The 19,423-nt window shown below is 47.8% G+C and overlaps 1 protein-coding gene across 2 annotated transcripts in view; it reads right to left on the bottom strand.

Moving 5' to 3' along the window:
- Window positions 1-2,106: 2,106 nt before the first annotated feature.
- Window positions 2,107-19,423, bottom strand: part of LOC147429131 (uncharacterized) — a 130,903-nt gene continuing 113,586 nt past the window's right edge. For both annotated transcript variants that reach the window (XM_086495327.1, XM_086495328.1), the window contains 5 exons: window positions 5,152-5,203; window positions 4,965-5,081; window positions 4,535-4,897; window positions 3,988-4,434; window positions 2,107-3,337 (listed from right to left, as the gene is read on the bottom strand). In XM_086495327.1, the coding sequence (XP_086351453.1) occupies window positions 2,426-3,337; window positions 3,988-4,434; window positions 4,535-4,897; window positions 4,965-5,081; window positions 5,152-5,203 (1,891 nt within the window). In that variant the 3' untranslated portion in view covers window positions 2,107-2,425. The remainder of the gene's footprint in view (window positions 3,338-3,987; window positions 4,435-4,534; window positions 4,898-4,964; window positions 5,082-5,151; window positions 5,204-19,423) is intronic.

Consider the following 19,423-nt stretch of genomic DNA (forward strand, 5'->3'; position numbering starts at 1 on the left):
ATAAGTGTGTATCCAAGTATGGTGGCCTAGTCACAAATCCGTCCTCCGTGAGTTGGAGAAGATGCTCTCTGTAGAAGGCCATCTTCGTGCCCAACTCCTGTGTCAGTTGTATCCATGTGCTCCTGGTATTTAGTTGAATCAGATCCTGACGTATGAGCCTGGTGATCTCTGTCCGTGTGAGAGACAAGGAGGGTGCATCCAAGGAGTATTGAAGCAGAGGTAATCTATCCATATTGAGACCATGCGACTGGAACCATGGTGCCATCTGTCCATACCAACATGCTGTATCGCCTTGTAGAGCTAGTAGTCGAGATGACTCGAGGGCAAGCCAAGCGTATCTGTCTCTGGGGAGATCCCATAAACCGTGCATAAAGGACACCGATCTCGTCAGTGCCTCCACCACGAGGGGGGGGGGGGGGGGGGGGGGGGCGGCTAGCTCGGCTCGGATAATCTCATGTGGTACTGAGGCCTTAGCCCGAATCATCCGAGCGATCATAGAGACCAGAGGCCTCTCCATACATTGCCATCCATCTGTATTACCAGATCTCCCATGGTGGTCTACTGAGGGTCCCCATACCTGAACTCCATAGAGCATAGCTGGAGTCACTAGAGTGTCAAAGAGCCATAGCTTTGTTCGCGGTTCCTGAAACTGAACCTGCGAACACATCCTCTCCAGTCCTCCCAAAGCTGCATATGCTCTCGTCAGTCTAGTCTCCGATGCTTTCCTTAGTGAAAACACCGGTCCACTGAATACTACCCCAAGATAGGTATATGCATCTGTGTACTCCACAGTCTCCTGGCCATACATAAATGTGGGTGCCGACCTCCTGACCCACTGTGGTGTGGTGTTGAACACCATAACCTTGGTTTTTCCCAGATTGACCGACAATCCACTGTCACGAGCAAATGTATGCAGAGCATCCAAATGACGCTGCATCCCCTCTGGGGAGTCTGAAATCAGTACAATATCATCAGCATATAGTAACAGTGGAATCCATGTCCCTGCTAGCTGAGCCCCCCTGTCTCCCTGCCGCTCTACATAGTCTGAAAACTCATCCACATACATCCCAAAAAGAGTCAGGGATAGTGGGCATCCCTGCTTTACTCCGATAGTGGAGTGGACCATGTCAGACATTCCCTCAGTGGTGCGTACCCGTCCCATCACTGTCCTGTATAGAGCCAGAATACCCCATATCAGCTCTGTAGGCACACCCATGTCCTGTAGTCTGTGTATAAGTCTGGCTCTCGGCACTGTGTCGAAAGCTTTGCGGAAATCCACAAAGCTACAATAGATTCTCTTGCCGTGGTGTCTACCCTCTTCAATAATAGCTCTGAGTGTCAGAATCTGGTCCAGAGTGGAGAAACCTCTCCTGAAACCTGCTTGCCCTGGTGCTCTTATTCCCTCTCGCTCTGCCCATCTACTCAGCTCCTGCTCAAGGACGGATGCATACAACCTAGCTAATGTGTGGCCAACCATGATGGTGCGATAATTCGCGGGAATCATGGGATCTCCTGACTTGAAAATAGGCACAATCGTAGACATACTCCAGGAGAGAGAGAGAGAGAGAGAGAGAGAGAGAGAGAGAGAGAGAGAGAAGGCTCTCAGCAGCAATTCGATCTTCTCCACAAGCAGTTCACAGGTTCTAGAAGAAGCTCAGAGCTTTGTCTGCAGGTTTGTCTCTGGCCACTGTTTGAGAGAGAGAGAGAGAGAGAGAGAGAGAGAGAGAGAGAGAGAGAGATCCTTCCACATTTACATGTGGCTTCAGAAAGACCGCTCATGAAAACATCAGGCACAAGTTATCAACTCTGCATGTGCAATCAAACCGAGAATGTTTCATTCAACATTGCAAAGATGTCTTTCTGGCTGAAAGCAAATACATGCATGCAAACTTTTCTTGTCAAAGAGCAAACCTTGCCCATAAGAGCACCAATGTAGAGCAAGAGCTTGTTTGAACCAAAAGTACTGGATTCTCAGCTTCAAACCAGGACCACCAGCTTCACTAATAAATTTTCATTTCAAAGGCTTGAAAAAAGTATAATGCATTGAAGCTAGCCAGGACACGAATACAATGTACCGCCTGGACCTACTCTAAAAGACCCAAATACTTCACTAGTCTGCAAAGGTGTACTGACTGGACCAACACTACAACTAAGAAAACACTTGACTAGTCTGCAAAGACAACATCAAGGGCCTATACAGCTCACCCAATTTAGAGCTGAATCCCTCATGAAAACAAAATTCCCAAACACCTCATCAGTAGCAATTACCTAGTCCTCTTTGTGCTTTTCTGAAAGTAGCATCCGTTGCACAGGAGCTTTTACGATTCACCTTTACAAGTCACAAGACATTCCTGCATGATAGCAAGCTTTTCATTCAATGGAACAAGAGAACAAGAAAACTTTCATGCTATTTACGTTCTTTACATCAGACAGGTCGTATATCGCCAAAATCACCCAGTCCCTGATAAGCTAGATAAGGATCATTCTGTGTGTCAAACCAGTTATCAAAGTCCGATACTAGTGTAGAAGCTGTTTGTATGCTTTGTAGGTTCATTCCTGTTGCAGGGTTACTTCTGGAAGGATCTGTATGTCTCACAGAATCACTATTCCATCCAGACACCGAGACCCCTGGTGAGAATCTAGAAGGTTGAGAAGACCCACCATGCATCCACTGAACATTTGCAGGTGAAACCATTGTAATATCCCGACTAGCAGGCAGATTGATACTACCCCTCATTCTTGTTGCCGATCGTTGCACTTGATCCGATACCTGTGCGTTGGATGCATCAACAAGCCCACTTATACCATCCAAGGAAGGCCATCTTTGATCCCGTGCAGGAACAGAGTTGGAAACAATCAAAGGGTTGTTAATCGCTTGAAGGTACTGCCCTGGAACTGGGCGCGTTGTTTGGCTCGTCTGCCTCCTGAATGTGTTAGCTACACCCCCTGAGCCGCCGACTGTTTGATTGAACATAGGTACACCCTCTGCTATACTAGGTAGCCCTGGACTAATAAATTCTTCTCGGCCTATGTTCGAGCCAATGCTCACATGACTTTGTAATTGCTGCTGTGTAGGTTGTACTAACCGAACTTGTTGCCAAAACTGGTTGGGATCAATCAAAGACGGAGAATCTGGCCAGACCGATTGCTGAAGAGATGTTTGACGATCGGTCCTTACCTGATTCACATTTCTGGCTCCTGGATAATAAGGATGGTCCCTAGAAGCTCTAGGAGATGGCTGCTGCACAGGCTGAGTGGCAAATGTTTGAGAGGTAACTGCGCGTTGTTGATGCGCATGCTGACCAACTCTCTGCCTGTATTCACGCAACTCTGCACCCTGCAAACAAAAAGAGGACATAAGTTCGAGAAGAAGAAAGATACAGACAGCTTATGCAAACTGCACCTTATATATTAAGAATGCAGAGCAGCACCCGTATCAAGAGACACAGTTTATTGCAGTCCTTTCTCTCGGAAGGACATTCTCTAATTGCCTAGCTGACATGATTGAACTTGAGCATAAAGCACAGATTCAGAGTTTTAATGGGGCATTGCAGCACCATACGCACAAGAAGAAGATCCCGGGGACCTTTTCTCGAGGGTTTTCATGACAACCTAATTCACCATCCGTCAATGCCCAACTACCCACGTCAGCACAAGATGATGGATGCTATTAGTAAAAATAAGGAGAAAGTTTCAATGCTGTTCCCTGAAATAAAGATGCAAGGGAAACTTCATCATTCATGTATCTTGTCCATCACCTGCCAAGTTTCAGCTTATTCGTCTGACTAGAATTGAGACTACTGTGAGGCCATTTTGACTTCTGGATTATAGGTTCTTCTTTGAAGGTTTTTGACGCCTCACTGGGATTGTAATTAATCTACCCAAAGCAGTACTAGTAATACCTCATGTACCAGAAACCTGTCACTCTCCTCTCTTTAAACTATAGTATCTTATGAAACATGACATGAATATCAGAATCGAAGATACCTGCAATGACTGAGGGTTGGTCAGCAGTTCTGGCACCTCTATTTGGAGCTGCTGAGGTTGTCCTGTATTTAGCAGCACTTGACCATCCTGAATACCAACAAAACTAGGAAGCTGTACTTGAAGGGGCCTCTGATTGGTGGCCAGCTGACTACTAGCAACGGCTGAATAAACTCCGCCACTTGGATGGGCGGGAGAATTAGGCTGAGAGCCAGAGCGAGGCCGAACTCGAAGACTGGAATTAGTGGTTCCTGTTTGAGCAGGCAAGGCCTGTATGGCAATTGGTGATCTACTTATCTCTCTGTTTACTTGCCTATCAGCAAGACCCTCTGCAGCACTAAGGCCTCCTTCATTTCCTGATGGCTGCAACGTGAAATTTGTACTCTGAGGAACTGCTGGCAGCTGTTCACCAGAAGTGGAAGCCAACAACCCATCCCGAGCTGTTTCCGGCTGTTTTCGTTTCAATTAGCACATTACAAAAGAAAAAAGGGTTGAGAAACTAATACTGTAAGAGAAACATGATCTTGGCTACTTAAAAACAATGACTGACCTGTCCACCTGGAGCTGGAGCTGCTCCCATGGCTAGGTTGATTTCTCGAACATCAGGCTTTCTGTCCTCCGACACTTGCCCTGCCCTACTACCACCCAAAGTGACTCCAGCAAAGGACTGCCGAGCACTCTCTTGATTTTGCATGTCTTCGTCCTCTCTATCTGACAATTCGATATAGTTATGATTGTTTTTGTCTAGGCGAATTTCCCCTTCTTCAGCAGAAGTGTCCCCTGAATTATTTGGTGAGCTTCCATCCTTTTTTGGGTTATTTGAGGTCTGCGTTACTTCATTGCATAACATTTTCCAAGACCCATCTTCTGCAACCATCACATCTACCGCAGTATCCTCACTTTCCTTCAAGATCTGCACAATATAGTAAGATGAATTCTGACATATATGCATCCGGAAGACAATTGTAAACTTTTCACACCTTCAACATCTGAAGATCAAGTCGGAGATCAGGAAAGCTGACATTTCGATTGCAATATGGGCAGCGCCATGATGGTCTTCTTGAATTGATCTCCATGAATGTCTTGTAGTCAAAACACTAACCAAAACAAACAAGGTCGGTTCTTGAAGTAGATTAAGAGAAGAGAGTCTAGGGCTATAGTACCGACCTGGTGATGCTTGCATGAAGCTCCTTTCACAGGTGATGTGATGCGTTTGTGACTGTTAAAATCAATTTGCTACCAATCAGATGGGACAGAGTATTTAAAGGTACAAATTAACACAGAGCTTGCATTCAAAAACATCTTCAGAGCTGGACGTCAGATAAACAAGTTATATGGGGTTGTAGAACACAAAGAGGTAAGGAAACAAATAAACACAATAGATGCTTACCAAACTTTGTGCACAAGGTGCATCTTTGCTTGCTAACTCCTCGTGTGCCATCATTGAGAAAAGGAGTCAACCTACTAGACGTACGAAATGATACTGAAACCTGTTCCATCCCATACTTCTCTTGGAAGATCCCAATCCTGCATGGAGGGGAAAGCGGTGAAGGCGGGGTAGTACGGGTAGGCAGAAGGGCAGCAGTAAAAGAAAAGCAAAGGACCAAGAGCCTTCTTTTCACTCTTCCCCTAGCAACGTGAGGTATCATCGTATGGAGGTGAATTGATGTTGTGCCATTGAAGGTGAACTAAATGCTTAGCACTAGCTGGTCCTCTCTACTTCAAGGGCAACCTGACCTCATTACTTCCTTGCCTTCATGCACAAGGAGTAGGGCCCTAGTCCCAGATTAGTGAATTGATGTGGGAAAACAAATGGCTAACATCCTCTTAGTTTATAGGCCCAATTGTCACAACTTGATGACGTGGCATGACCCAAGATATTCAAGTGTTCCAACTTATGGACATTGGCCGAGGCGGGCTTGGGGACACAAAGCAAATTAAAAGAGCATAAGGACGTAGAGTCTGAGAGTGAGACCCACGGGCCCTCTTTGTACTTTGACCACAGATTATTATAAAAAGAAATACCGAAAGGGGCGCCAGTCTTTGGGGCCAATACCTCTGGGCACGGAACTACGCCGGGTCGTGTCGTCTTTGTGAACTGTTTTGAAGTGAATCTCTGTTGTGTCACGGTAGAATCTTGACTTGGGGTGTCCAAGTTTGTTACAGAGGTATCGAAGCGCAACCGATTTCTCTTCTACCAGGAAAACCGATCCTTTTCTTGCGGCACTTATGAATTCGAACAGGAATCAGTCGACTTCTCCTGCATCTACAAATGCGGGAGGAGATCACGAAGAAGATTCTCATGATCAAATAGAGGAAGAGTATGGCCCACCTCAGCCTACTCAATCCAAACTTGAAGAGATGGAACATCGACAACACGTTGACGAGGCAACAAAGCAGATGATTAAAATTGCGAAGGATCGGAAATTTGCAAAATTTTTGTCTCAGCAATCCATCACAGAATAGACTTTTAGCACTTCAATAACAACTGAACTGAGAGAGAGAGAGAGAGATGACACGCGACACGGAGTGGCGGAATTCCACCCCAAAGAGTATTGGCCCCCGAACTTTGGCGCCGCTTTCGGTATTTCTTTATATTGCATCAACACAGTACAAGCCGGTACTCCTGACTCTACACCTTCTCCAGGAAGCATGCCAAAGAATGAGCCCTTAGCACATATTTAAAGGCCCTTGGCCTATGAAAAGCAATTAACATGAAAAGCCTTCAAACTCAAAAGCTTCTGGTCCAACAGCAATGCCAAAAAGCTAGCAACGTAAATCACGGAATTCCGTACAACTGCCACGTCAGCAGTCGGTACAAAACGAGAAAATCTGTACAATCTACCACGTCTTCAGCCAACGAAAAATCCGGAGCGTCCGTACAACTGCCACGTCATTAGCTTCTACATAATTCTTGGTGCGTGTGTGTGGGTCCTGCTTTATTTTAATCCCTCATGTCACTTGGGGCCCCATCAGACGGGATCCCCATAAGTTGGTAGGACTTTTTTTTCTGTTACTTGTCCTTCTTAGGGTTTAGGCCCCTCGGCCGGCATCTGTAAGTTGGCTCCATTCTTCACGCCTTTGACATGTCAACAGTTTGTGACATCTCCCCTTCTTGAAAGAGAGAAATCGTTCGTGATTACAACATATTTGCAAAACAACTTGTAGCGCGGATAATGTGTCGTGCTCTCTACAGTGGGTGGTCCTTAGTGCAATGTGCGTGACAATCTCACTCAAACAGACTGAATCTCCCTCACCCAGACTGAACAGAAAGTAAACAATAGACGTCAACAGAGCTCACAAAGACACAACAACAGACCAGAACATATGACTCGACTATCTCAAAGACTGATACAGACTCTGGCGTGGCAGCACACTCAACTCCAGCCCAGGACTCACAGGTACAATGGGGGTGTCGAGGCTCAGATGTGTAGGGATGGTGAAGATGTGCCCTGTGAATAGACTCATTGCTCTAGAGGACGATGCTGGACCAAAGGTGAAGAAGATAATCTGATGACCCACCGCTACTACTCATATGTAACACCATAAAGGGCCACCAACGGCTCATAAATGTCAGCCATGTGGTGACCTGGCCACGATGTCCACTAGACCACTGTCGGTACTGCACTGCCACGTGTCACTCCCCAACCCACAGGGTCTGTCCAGTGTGAACCAGACCAACTGTAACCAACTGTCCAACTGTCTATCTTGTGAAGTGACACTGTAGCCCTGCTACAGGTTGCCCGCCACAAGACCGCTCACCGTCTCGGTGAGAGGAATACTGAAAAAATTGTGAAGGAAAACCACTAGGTACTACATCCGTACATCTTTCTTGAAGTAGATGTTAGGCCCATGACCTTACATACCTCAAAAGTGGAGTTAAAAAACACTGCACTCCTTGCAATCGCCTTAAGCTTCTAACTAGGCAGGAACCCAGTATGTATGATTGCATAGCCTGGTTCATGCTTGCAGTTGCAGATGAACGTGCCACACTTTTGCCAACAATACTCTTCTCAAAAAGATGGATGACCATAAGCCCGAGTAACACCGCAAATAGGGTTAAGCTATAGGGTTGAGCTCCATCATGAAAGCAGAACGGAAAGGCCTTCACAACAACAGGATGGCAACCAAGTGAAGGCATAGAGCCAGCTGATCATGCGGGGTGTTGGGCGAAAAACTTGCTGAGCCTGAGAGGTTCGACATGATTGGACATTCGTCTAAGCCAATTCATGGTACTGAAACCTGTGGTGATTTCATTTCAGAACTTTCGAGTTTGCTTACCTTTTGTGATCCTCCAGTCTTTTTGGGCCCCGCTGAGTGCCCACTCCTCACCTTCAGATTACTATGATCTATGTCATTCACTGTTGCCTCCACAATTTCTTTTCGACCCAATGCCGCTGGAATGTTTTGTGCAGCTAGCATAGAGGCAGGTGCCTTGCCTGCAGCATATCTGTCCATGCTGACATCAATCTCTAGTTTTCGCGAGGAGGGTTGGTTAGGGCGAGGGCAAGGGAGGGAGAGGGTAGGGGCGAGGGGGTGGGTAGGGGCGAGTGGAAGGGAGGGGGAGGGTAGGGGCGAGGGTGAAGGGGGTGGGTAGGGGCGAGGGTAGGGTGCTGGGTAGAGACGAGGGCAAGCTGGGGTGGGTAGGGGCGAGGGGTGAGGGGTGGGTAGGGGCGAGGGTAGGGAGGGCTGAGTAGGGGGTAGGGGCGAGGGAAGGGGGAGGGACTAGGTTGAGGGGGTGGGGGCGAGGGCGAGGGGGAGGGGGTGGACTAGGGCGAGGGGGTGAGGGGGAGGGTAGGGGCGAGGGTGAGTGGGGGACTGGTTAGGGGCGAGAAGGGGTGGGTAAGGGGAGGGCGAGGGGATGAGGGGGAGGGACTAGGGGCGAGGGGAACTAGGGCGAGGGCGAGGGGGTGAGGGTAGGGCGAGGGCGAGTGGGTAGGGGCGAGGGGGTGAGGGGTAGGTAGAGGGGCTAGGGCGAGGGCGAAGGGGTGAGGGTAGGGCGAGGGTGAGTGGGAAGGGGCGAGGGGGTAGGTAGAGGGGCTAGGGCGAGGGTGAGGGGGTAGGTAGGGGGGCTAGGGCGAGGGGGTAGGTAGGTGGGAGGGGGAGGGCGAGGGCGAGGGGTAGGTAGGGGGGCTAGGGCGAGGGGTTGGTAGGGGGGCTAGGGCGAGGGGTAGGTGGGAGGTTGAGGGCGGCGAGGGCGAGGGCGAGGGCGAGGGCGAGGAAGGTAGGGAGAGGGCTAGGGGTAGACAAGCGGTCGCGACAATTCCATCTGCTGAACAACAGAATGCAGGAACCTGCACCAAGGGAGGATTTTGTAGGAGCCAGCACCAATGGAGGGCCTGCCGCAGGAGCCTAGAGTACCAGGGGAGAACATTAGTGCCTTCTCTCTATTGTTTTGGTGACTCTCATGTAGATGATGGGAACAACAATGTTCAACGCTCTTGATGATCTCTTTGCCACAACTGTGAACCCGAAGGATGTGGGCATTCTGATTGTGGGTAAGGTCGAGGGGGTAAGGGTGGATAGGTACAAGTAAGGAGCAGACCGCTATCATGAGCAAGACACCTATCAAGATCTTGGAATTCATCTTGCAGGATGGGCTCTGAGAATGGAGTTTGCTAGACACAGAGGAGAGCTTTCTTCTGGTCGAAGAAGAAAGAGACACCAAAGGGGTTGATGTTTGAGGGGGAGTGAACTCCTGTAGAGGAGATTTCTTTCTGCTTCTCTGCTTCTTCAAAGGCTCAGGTGGCTCATTAAGTTTCGTAACTAGGGAAACATTTGAAAAGGGTGTACCTTCAGGCAAACAGTGAATAGACACTCCATAACAAGGCATAGACTTGGTAGCATCCAACCATTCCAACAGATCCTCATCCGACCCGTCAGGTGGAGTAGGCTGTTCATGTTCAGGATTGGTTTCCATTGACAAAGAAACTTGCTGCACCACGGGATCCATACCTCCTTCTAAGAGAATTGGTTGCATCGGGGAGCCAGAAGTATGTATCCACATTGCATCGTTTCCCCAATTGTGGAGTGCTTTAGTGTGTCGGAGCCATGGTCTTCCAATAAGCAAGGGAAATCCGCCCTCAACTTGGGAAGGACGAACCACCACAAAATCCAAGTTAAAAGTAAAGTTTTGTACCTACAGAGGCACATTGTCCACGATGCCCACTGGGTATACTGTTCGTTGATCGGCCAATGTAACTGTGAAGGGAGCAGGTCGAGTAGGTTGTAGACCTAGAGCTAACATAGTGAACTCGGGCATCAGGTTGATGCCAGATCCACCATCCACTATCACTCCTGAGAATGCCGACCCAAAACGGACACTGTCAGGCGAAGGCTTCTATAATCCGTGAGTGGAGCAGCAGGATTGGATATCATATAGGACTCTGACAGTCGCACTGGGAGGTGCCCGCCACTAGGACCTGCTCCAGGGTAAAGTGACTGAATAACTGCAAGGGTGTCACTTCTGAAACTCGCATCTAGCCGCAACATGTCATAGAGGGACACTTGTTGGAAAGTGTTCTTCAAGACTGTCTCTGCTGTACGCTTCGCTTTTTCTACCTATTGTTGTTCCTTTGGTACTTTGATCTTCTGTAGATCGGAAACTGCTTCAAAGAAAGCTTCATCAATATCTGAGAGCAAAGATTTGGATTCTTTCATGGCACTAGGGGATGGCTTGTTAACAGCTGCAGGCAGGGTATCCACTGGTGTGACGATGTGTGGGGGAGTTGAACTTGATGGAATGCTAAGACCGAGAGCGGCTCTCTGGGCCCGGGTGAGGTCGCCTGATGGCTCCTCTACCAACTGCGGCGGCTTATTTTGAGGGGTAACCACGTGGGTAGAAGAGGGCGGTTGAGAAAGAGTGCTCACTGCTATCCAGTTGAGCTTGGGAAAGGCAAACTCATTCTGGCTTTGACTTGAGTTCGAAGCCGTGGATGCACGAAGTTTAGGGCAATCCTTACTGTAGTGATCCTTCGTTTCAGGGCAATGACGGCAAGGAGGGGACCCTTTTGGTGAGGGGCATTTGCTTTGATAATGCCCATATTCCCCGCATCTGTAGCACAAAATGGGCCGATTCAAAGGGCGAGCCGAAGGGCGAGGTGGTCCTTGCTCCTGGTGCATTGAGTTTGAGGTGGAGACATAGAAGCTTTGAGGTGATGAGGGAGCATGGGTGTGATAAAAGCTCTGAGAGGGAAAAGTGCTCTGCATACCTTGCATTGGAGGGGCTGACAATAAAGGTGGCATGTGGTGTGGATGGCCACATGGAGAGACCATGTTGGATGCAGGTGCTTGCCCTTGTTGAAAACTAGGACCAAGACTTTGCTGTATTTGTCGCAACCCCTTGAGGTAGTAGCAATCCTTGTCTTCATGCCCCGACTTTTCGCAGAAATGGCAGTAAACCCGAAGGGGACAGTCCTGTGGAGGGTGTCCTGGAGAGTGGCATGAGCTGCACCATACCATAGCCTTAGTCTCCTGCTCACCCGAAGCTCTTCTAGCTCTCTCTTGATTTGATCCAAAGCCTCGTGATGTAGGGACTTTTCTTGTCTGAATGGAGTTGATGTCTCCTCTTGAAGAGCGCGTTGAAGTTTTAGGGCTTCAAGTTCCCTACGCAAGGAAGTCAATGGATCAGCAGGACTACTTTTTGAAAACCAAGAAGGAGTTTCTATGGGAAGGGAGTTGCTGAACAGCTTCCTAGCCCCCTCTATCCTAGTAGCAGCTGCGATGAACTCCTCGAGAGTGGCGTCGGGTTGGAGACTCTCTCATGAGAAGTTTTGGGAAGCGCCTTCTCCACCCACTTTTTAACCATGAATTCACCGGGTTGTTGGGGGAGCTTGGCCACCAGCGACTTAGTTTTAGTCATAAGCTCTGCAAAAGTCTCCTCTGCCTTGAGCACCATGTTGGCCAACTCATCCAACACCTTCTCCTAGTAGTCACCAGGCCTGAAAGCTGCACAGAACTGCTATCTTAAGGCTGCCCAAGTTGAAAAATGGTTCTCTGCAAACTGGCTGTACCATTTGTCTGCTAAGCCGTCCAAGGTGGATGGAAAAAGTACCAGATAAGCATCTTCTCTGTTAAGACCACGTCCTCTACAAAGAGATACGAACCTCCGTGCATGGTCGTCAGCATCTTCCGAAGAAAGTCCTTTGAAGGTAGGGAACTTGATATTTACCTTGGCCAAAACACTAGCTAACGGCTCCATGGCCCCTTGTGTAGCCTATTGCACAATAGCCTGCTATAGCAGAATAGGAGAGAGCTTTACTGGAGAAGGTGATCGAGAAGATGCGGAACCGGATGAAGGAATGGGTGATGTTGTATGTGTAGGTATAGGTGATGAGGTTGATGGACTTCTACAAGGTGTCAAAGGTCGTCTTCTGTGATAGTACTTCAGAGGGCTCAGTAGTGCGCTTTGACGCTCAACTGACAGCCTTGTATGTGTCATGCAGTGACCACCAATCCAACCAACTTTGGCAAAAAAGGGCCCTTCACTGTGGGCTGAACAACAAAGGTCTAGACTAGGACAAGTGAGGATAATGACCAGACCACCTGGTCCAGGACCACCAATGATTAGACCACCTAGCTGGACCAAGACGAGGAGAACTGTACCAAGGCGAGAAGGACTGGACCAGGACTAGGGACTAGACCAAGACGAGAGACGAGGACCAGAGACTAGGGACTAGACGAGGACCAGAGACTAGACCAGGACGAGAGACGAGGACCAGAGACGGTGACGAGGACTGGTTGGACCAGGGCGAGAGAGGACCAGACCAATAGACTAGCAACCCACTGTAAGCAAGTGTGAGGAGCCGGGTAACAACCGATTAGCTTCACAATTTGTATCTCCACAAGAGTGAGACTTCCTTTGAGGTCCCACCGTGATCGCCAAAATGAGAGCACCTGTAGCGCGGATAATGTGTCGTGCTCTCTACAATGGGTGGTCCTCAGTGCAATGTGCGTGACAATCTCACTCAAACAGACTGAATCTCCCTCACCCAGACTGAAAAGAAAGGAAACAATAGACGTCAACAGAGCTCACAAAGACACAACAGCAGACCAAAACATATGACTCGACTATCTCAAAGACTGATACAGACTCTGGCGTGGCAGCACACTCAGCTCCAACCCAGGACTCACAGGAACAATGGGGGTGTCGAGGCTCAGATGTGTAGGGATGGTGAAGATGTGCCCTGTGAATAGACTCACTGCTCTAGAGGACGATGCTTGACCAAAGGTGAAGAAGATAATCTGATGACCCACCGCTACTACTCATATGTAACACCATAAAGGGCCACCAACGGCTCATAAATGTCAGCCATGTGGTGACCTGGCCACGATGTCCACTAGACCACCGTCGGTACTGCACTGCCACGTGTCACTCCCCAGCCCACAGGGTCTGTCCAGTGTGAACCAGACCAACTGTAACCAACTGTCCAACTGTCTATCCTGTGAAGTGACACTGTAGCCCTGCTACACAACTCAAGTTAGCTCAAAAATTTCTGAGGGTCATTCCGAGGGACAACCAATTTGCTCTTTTTGTTAAGGTGTTAGCTTCTCCTTTCAGCTCTTTTAATCAAGGAGTTGGCTTCTCGTTTTGGCTCTTTTGATCAAGGAGTTGGCTTCTCCTTTCGTCCAGATCGGAACTCTTGATATTCCGGCGTACTAAAATTAGCCATCACACCCAGACCACACTGATCTTCCACGGGTGTCTTGATGCACTAAAATTACATACCCAGGCAATCTCATCCAATAAGGAATATTCAGTGGTTGTCACATCACAATGCAACACAAATGCTCACATATGCATGTTACAAGACATAGAAACATGTCTTGTAACATAAAGCCACCGATGAACACTCCTCCCGCATAACCTAACAAGGTCCGAGCCGGGAGATATTCAATGACTCCCTCATCACTCCTCCTGCATAACCTAAAAAGGTCTGAGCCGAGAGATATAGAGGCCTTTTACAACCAAACGCCCCCCAGACCGCAGCCTGCGTCGTTTGGAGATGCTGAGAGTAACCACTGCTCAGACTTCTTAATACTCCTCCCACATAACCATCCAGGTCCGGACCGGGAGTCACAACAACAATACTCCCCCCGTAAATAACCACAAGGGTCCGGACCATGAGTAAAAGCAACACTTTCCAAACATCATTTCTCACTACTCCACCCGAGAGTAAAATTACCAATCATTGAAACCAGTATTAAAACCAGAGTCAGACATTTCAAATCGGCACCAAGACAAGTTCAAAACAGATACCATCCATTTCAAACAAATTTTCAAACAATACTTTCTAGCTATAAAGAAAAACAAATAGAGAAAGTTCATTTGAGGTTTTGTTCGGACAACCGAACTTTGAGGACGACTGGCTTGTCCTTCTGCATCACAATGATGGTTCGCTTCCGAACATGGAGAGTCGCATCATTCTAGTCGTGTCAAGGCATGCTGAAGAAAACATCACAATTGCCAAACTTCATGAAAATCAGCTTTTGCATGATAATCTTGAATAGTCACTAGAAGAGCACCAATGAGCGGTACCACTTTCTGAGTTTGCCTTGTGGCTAGCTCAGCTTTTGCATCTGGTTTAAGAATTTTGGATGGATGAAGTTCTCTGTAGCTCCGGGGTCAAAGAAAATAAGGGCTTTGAAGCCATTGACTTTGCCATATGCTTGACACAATTCATTTGTACTCTCAAGGCGTATGCCATAAATATCAAGAACTAGTCCAATAGCGGGTCTAGCTCTCTTAGCAAGAGGTGGCGCTGGGTTTTTGTCGATCGTTGGTGCGTGGTGTGATTAGTGGTCGGAGATTCTTTTGTGGTAAACTCTAGCTTTCCCTTCATCAATTTGTAGCCGACCGAGGCATGGTCCATAAGTTCTTGCATGGTGGAGACTTGCTTGGATAGACAATATTCCTGCAATGGTGATGGCAGTCCAATGGTGTATTGCTCGCATAAGGGCTCCAAGGAAACAGATCTAAAGAAGGACCCCGAAAGGTACACGTTGAGAAACCTTTGGTTATATTCGTCCATGGTTTCGGTGACAAGCATTTTCAAGTTGCCCCACTCTACCCAAATTCGGACTTCAAACATAGAAGTCATGTAACTACGTGCAAAAACTGTCTTGAAAGCTTGCCAGGTCCTTCGAGCATACGGTTGTGTCGCGATTGAACTCCACCATTGCATAGCATTATCTTTAAGAAATCCCGCTGCTCCAGAAATCTTGGATTCTTCTATATAGTTCCTTAAAGCATAGATGTTGTCGAATTGCTGTAGGAACTCCAATGCTTTCTTGCGATCTTTCACCCTGGGAAAAAGTGAAAAATTTGACTATCGTGCCGCCATCTTTGAAATCTTTGGGTTGGTTAGGCGCATATCCCGGGTATGGATAATAAGGGTATCCATATGGGCTCCAACCATTGTAGCTTGGTGGCGATGGGGGTGGTGGAGGTGGGGGCAATGGAGGTGGCAAAGGCGGTTGCACTGGATCAGGGTCAGATGGATGCACCATATTCCTGAAAACTCCCCCGATCGAATGGTTGAGAAGGTTGCTAGTTGGAAGCTCTTCTACTTTCTGATGCCGGAGGAGGAGGTACCACCTGGGGCATCAGAGGGGGTAACATATAGTTCAAAATTTGTTGAAAACTTTGCAGCACGGAAGCTTCTGCTGAGGATGCCGCGAAAGAATGTCGAGGAGCAGAATCTGCAAATATTCTGCCGAATCCATGAATTCCATGTCTTGGGTTCTTTATGGCTTATGCCCTATAAGACAGAGCGATGAAGACAGGAGCGCGCCCGATGCGCGATGAAGTAAGGGTGGGAGTGGCTAATAAGTCCAGGGGTCGCGACCCGAAGATACTACAAATAAAATTCCAATAGTCTCTGGTTTGCTCTATCTGCTCTTATTTTGGGCCAGTATGCTTTCAGAAAAGCACACGCCTGATGCTCTGATACCACGGTCACAAGATGGGCACCACGTGCCAATATAAAAGAACAGACTGAACAAACTTTTAGCAGTTTGAGAGAGAGAGAGAGACGACACGCGACACCGACTGGTGGAATTTTACCCCAGAGAGTATTGGCTCTAAACCTTGGCGCCCCTTTTGGTATTTCTTTATATTGCATCAACACTGTCACCAGGAGGTGTATTTTTCTTGTTGCCTTCTTTATATACGTACTACATATTTTTATTTATTTTCTTTTTACTTGTTTTCCCCAGAACCTTTGAAAGGGTGCAAGTGGACATTGCATGGCCAGTGTGAAACGGCTGCGGCCGAATAGGTTTCTCACATCAGGAGTCTAGGAGTCTAGGTCGGTCAGTCTGGGACTCGTCGGGCCAATTAGCACTCAATTCTGATGAATATGGAAGCTTGTGTGCGCCATATGGAATTTGAGCCACTCGGCAAGTCACTTATAACTTTATAAGTCAGTGGAAACTAGAGAATTAACTCAAAAGGGGCAAACTGGACACATGGCGGCTCCAAGTGACTTTACCACTTCCAACATGAAGAGGGGACGCCCAATTTGAGAGAGAAGGCTGATTTTGCAAGTAAGTGAACTTACAGTGCGTATGTGTGAGTAGTAGGTGCAGGTTTATAGCTTTAATGGAAAGCTTGCATTCTCCTTTGCTCTATGTAGCGCGACGATTTTCTCTCGCGCATCTCTCTCTCCCCTTTGCACATATCGTAATGCCCAACTAGTTGGGTTATTCAAATGATCATGTACATTCGTGTGGGTTTTATGCGCCTTTGCTAAGGCAAGATGCTTCTGAACAGGAACCGGATTAGCTAATTGCACAAATACGCACAGCCCCATTGCGAAGGAATGCAGATTTGGAGAGTGTTCTCACGTGAAAACTCCTCCAAATCACAGGGCAACTGTCCCATTGCGTGCGGGAGGTCTTGGGGAGCGTGTTGATGTGTTAGCTTCGTCCGAAACGACCCAAAACAGAGAAATACAGCCTGCTGTGTAAAATTGCAGGTTTAGGGTTTTGCTCCTAAAGTGCACCAGAACTTCACAGAAGCTTCGGGGAAGCTAGAGTGTGGTTGTACAAGTGTTTGGGAACTTTTTAGAGCTTGTAACAGTGAAAAACAGCGCTCTGCGTTTTCTTGCCAGCCCACAGAAAAGCTCCAGAATCGCATGGGAAGTCACCCCGGACTTGTACTTTTGGTCTATACAGGTTATACAGCCGTTATGCTGTCGAAATTGGGTCAAATTCTGAAATTACAGCCCTAGACAGGTTTGGACAGCTTGTAAAGTTGCTTGGGGATTTCCTATTGTCACAAGGACTTGGCAATTGCTAACTTGAGTTGTTGGTTTCTTTCCGATGATTTTTGTTTAATTGTTGGGACACTCTTTTTGAAGTTGCAAACGATCGAACATTGTATGGCCAGTGTGAAATGGCCGACGGCCGAGAGTTTCACCCATAGTCGGAAAGGGCGGGTCACCACGAGTTGGTCGGGGGGCCAATTGGCAATGGAATCCGAGCAGTAAAAGGGTGTCTAGGCTCAATTCAAAGTCATTTAGGCCTCTTGCGACACTTATAAGTTGGTGGGTACTAGGAAATTAACTCAAAAGAGGCATAAGGGACGCATGACGGCTCCTGAGCAGCTTTCCCAGTCTACATGAAGAGGGGGCGCCCATTTCAAGAGAGGGGGCTGATTTCAGCCCATAAGTAAGTGGTACTGTGTGTGTGAGGAGTGGGTGCAGGTGATCATAGCTTTAATGGAAAGCTTGCCTTCCCCCTTGCTCTATGTAGCGCGACGATTTTCTCTCACGCATCTCTCTCTCCCCTTTGCACATATGGTAATGCCCCACTAGTTGGGCTTCTCAGATGGCCATGTACAGTTCTGGGGGTTTATTCCCGTTTGCCAAGGCAAGAGCCTTCTCTACAGGAATTGGATTAGCTAATTGCTAATCCCCTTCAGGTACGCACAGTTCCATCACGAAGGAATGCAAAAACGGAGAGTTTTCTCGTGTGAAAACTCGTCCAATTTGAAAAGGAACTGTCCCATTGCATGCGGGAGCAGCTCATCGGAATGCTTCCATACTGCAAGGGAAAGTGTCCTTGATGTGTACTTTTGACCTACAAGGATATTTGCGCCGTTATGCTGGTGAAATTGGGTCAAAAACCTGCAATTACAGCCATGGACAGGTCTGGACAGCTTGGTGAGGGCTAGGTGCAAGGGTTTGGATCGTTTATTTGCCAGGGAAGCCTCGGGAAAGCATTGGGTGCTTAACGAGGACAATTTAGAGAGATTTCCTGCGAGGAATCTCGTCTAATTCAAGGGGCAAGTGACCCTACAGGTGCGAGAGCTTGAGGGCTACCTAGAAAAGTGACCGACACGAGGATCGGAGCACAAAACAGAAAATTCAACAAACTGCAATTTCTCACCAGGTTTTGCAAAGAGCTCTAAAGTGCGTGGAAAGTCAACGTTTGCTTGGGATTTTGTCCGTGGAGACTTCTATTGTGGTTATGTTGCCAAAATCGAGTTCCGAGATGCTCCGAGGGCTTTGGCCTTCATTCAGAAGTTTGACATAGCTTTCTCTGGAGGGCATTACTCAGAGCACTCCAAGATTAAGAGGGCTATATCTTTCTTCAAGGGAAATGCTCGAACATGGTGGTCCACTCTTCTTCTGAGGCAGAAAGCTCCAGTTAAATGGTTGAAATTCAAAAGGCTCTTTATTTCTTCTTGGCTGACATGGGAGCACGAACGAGATATACGAACCGCTTGGAATCATCTTCGGATGACCAAGGGAGATGCTTATTGCGAGAGATTTTGGAACTCTTTTCTACCAACCTCTTCATTTAAGAAGGTCTCGTTTAAGGAACAAATTGAGCGGTTTTGTTGCGGACTTCCTACAGAGATCCGAGAGTACTACTTGGAACAAAAGTCAAATTCTATTCAAGAATTGATGGTCATGCGAAACAGGGTTTTGCGATACAATCGGGAAATTTGACTTACCCCATTGATGAGACCTTGACTCAGAGAACCCAACAAACTTCTAATTATGAAAGTAGAAAGAGAAAGAGTTCCCAAGAAAAGAAAGACAAGGATACACAACCCCGACTCACTCTTCGAGAGAGGGCAAGTTCCATCAAAGAAGGGAAGTGTTTTGGATGCGAGAAACATGGGCACGTCTCCGCGAAGTGCCCCCAAAGAGGCACAGCAAGAACAACATGAAGGCATGCCAAAGAGTTCTAGAGCAACTGAGGAACGTGGCACAAAAGGCAAGATGAAAGCAGGACTGGTTCCAGATTGCATGGGTACTGACCCAAACACGATCGATGAAAGTACAGAACTTTGAAGAGCTTGGGGCAAAGTGAAAGATCAAGAAGCCCTGATTTTCTTTGGTGGAGGAGCCAAGGCCAACTTCATTTCACCGGAATTGGCGATGCGGCTCAAGATTACACCCGATCGGATGGGACCACCAGCAGAGGC

Source organism: Adiantum capillus-veneris, chromosome 22 (genome assembly GCF_014529385.1).
Source record: "Adiantum capillus-veneris isolate H3 chromosome 22, ASM1452938v2, whole genome shotgun sequence".
NCBI classification, from domain to species: domain Eukaryota; kingdom Viridiplantae; phylum Streptophyta; class Polypodiopsida; order Polypodiales; family Pteridaceae; genus Adiantum; species Adiantum capillus-veneris.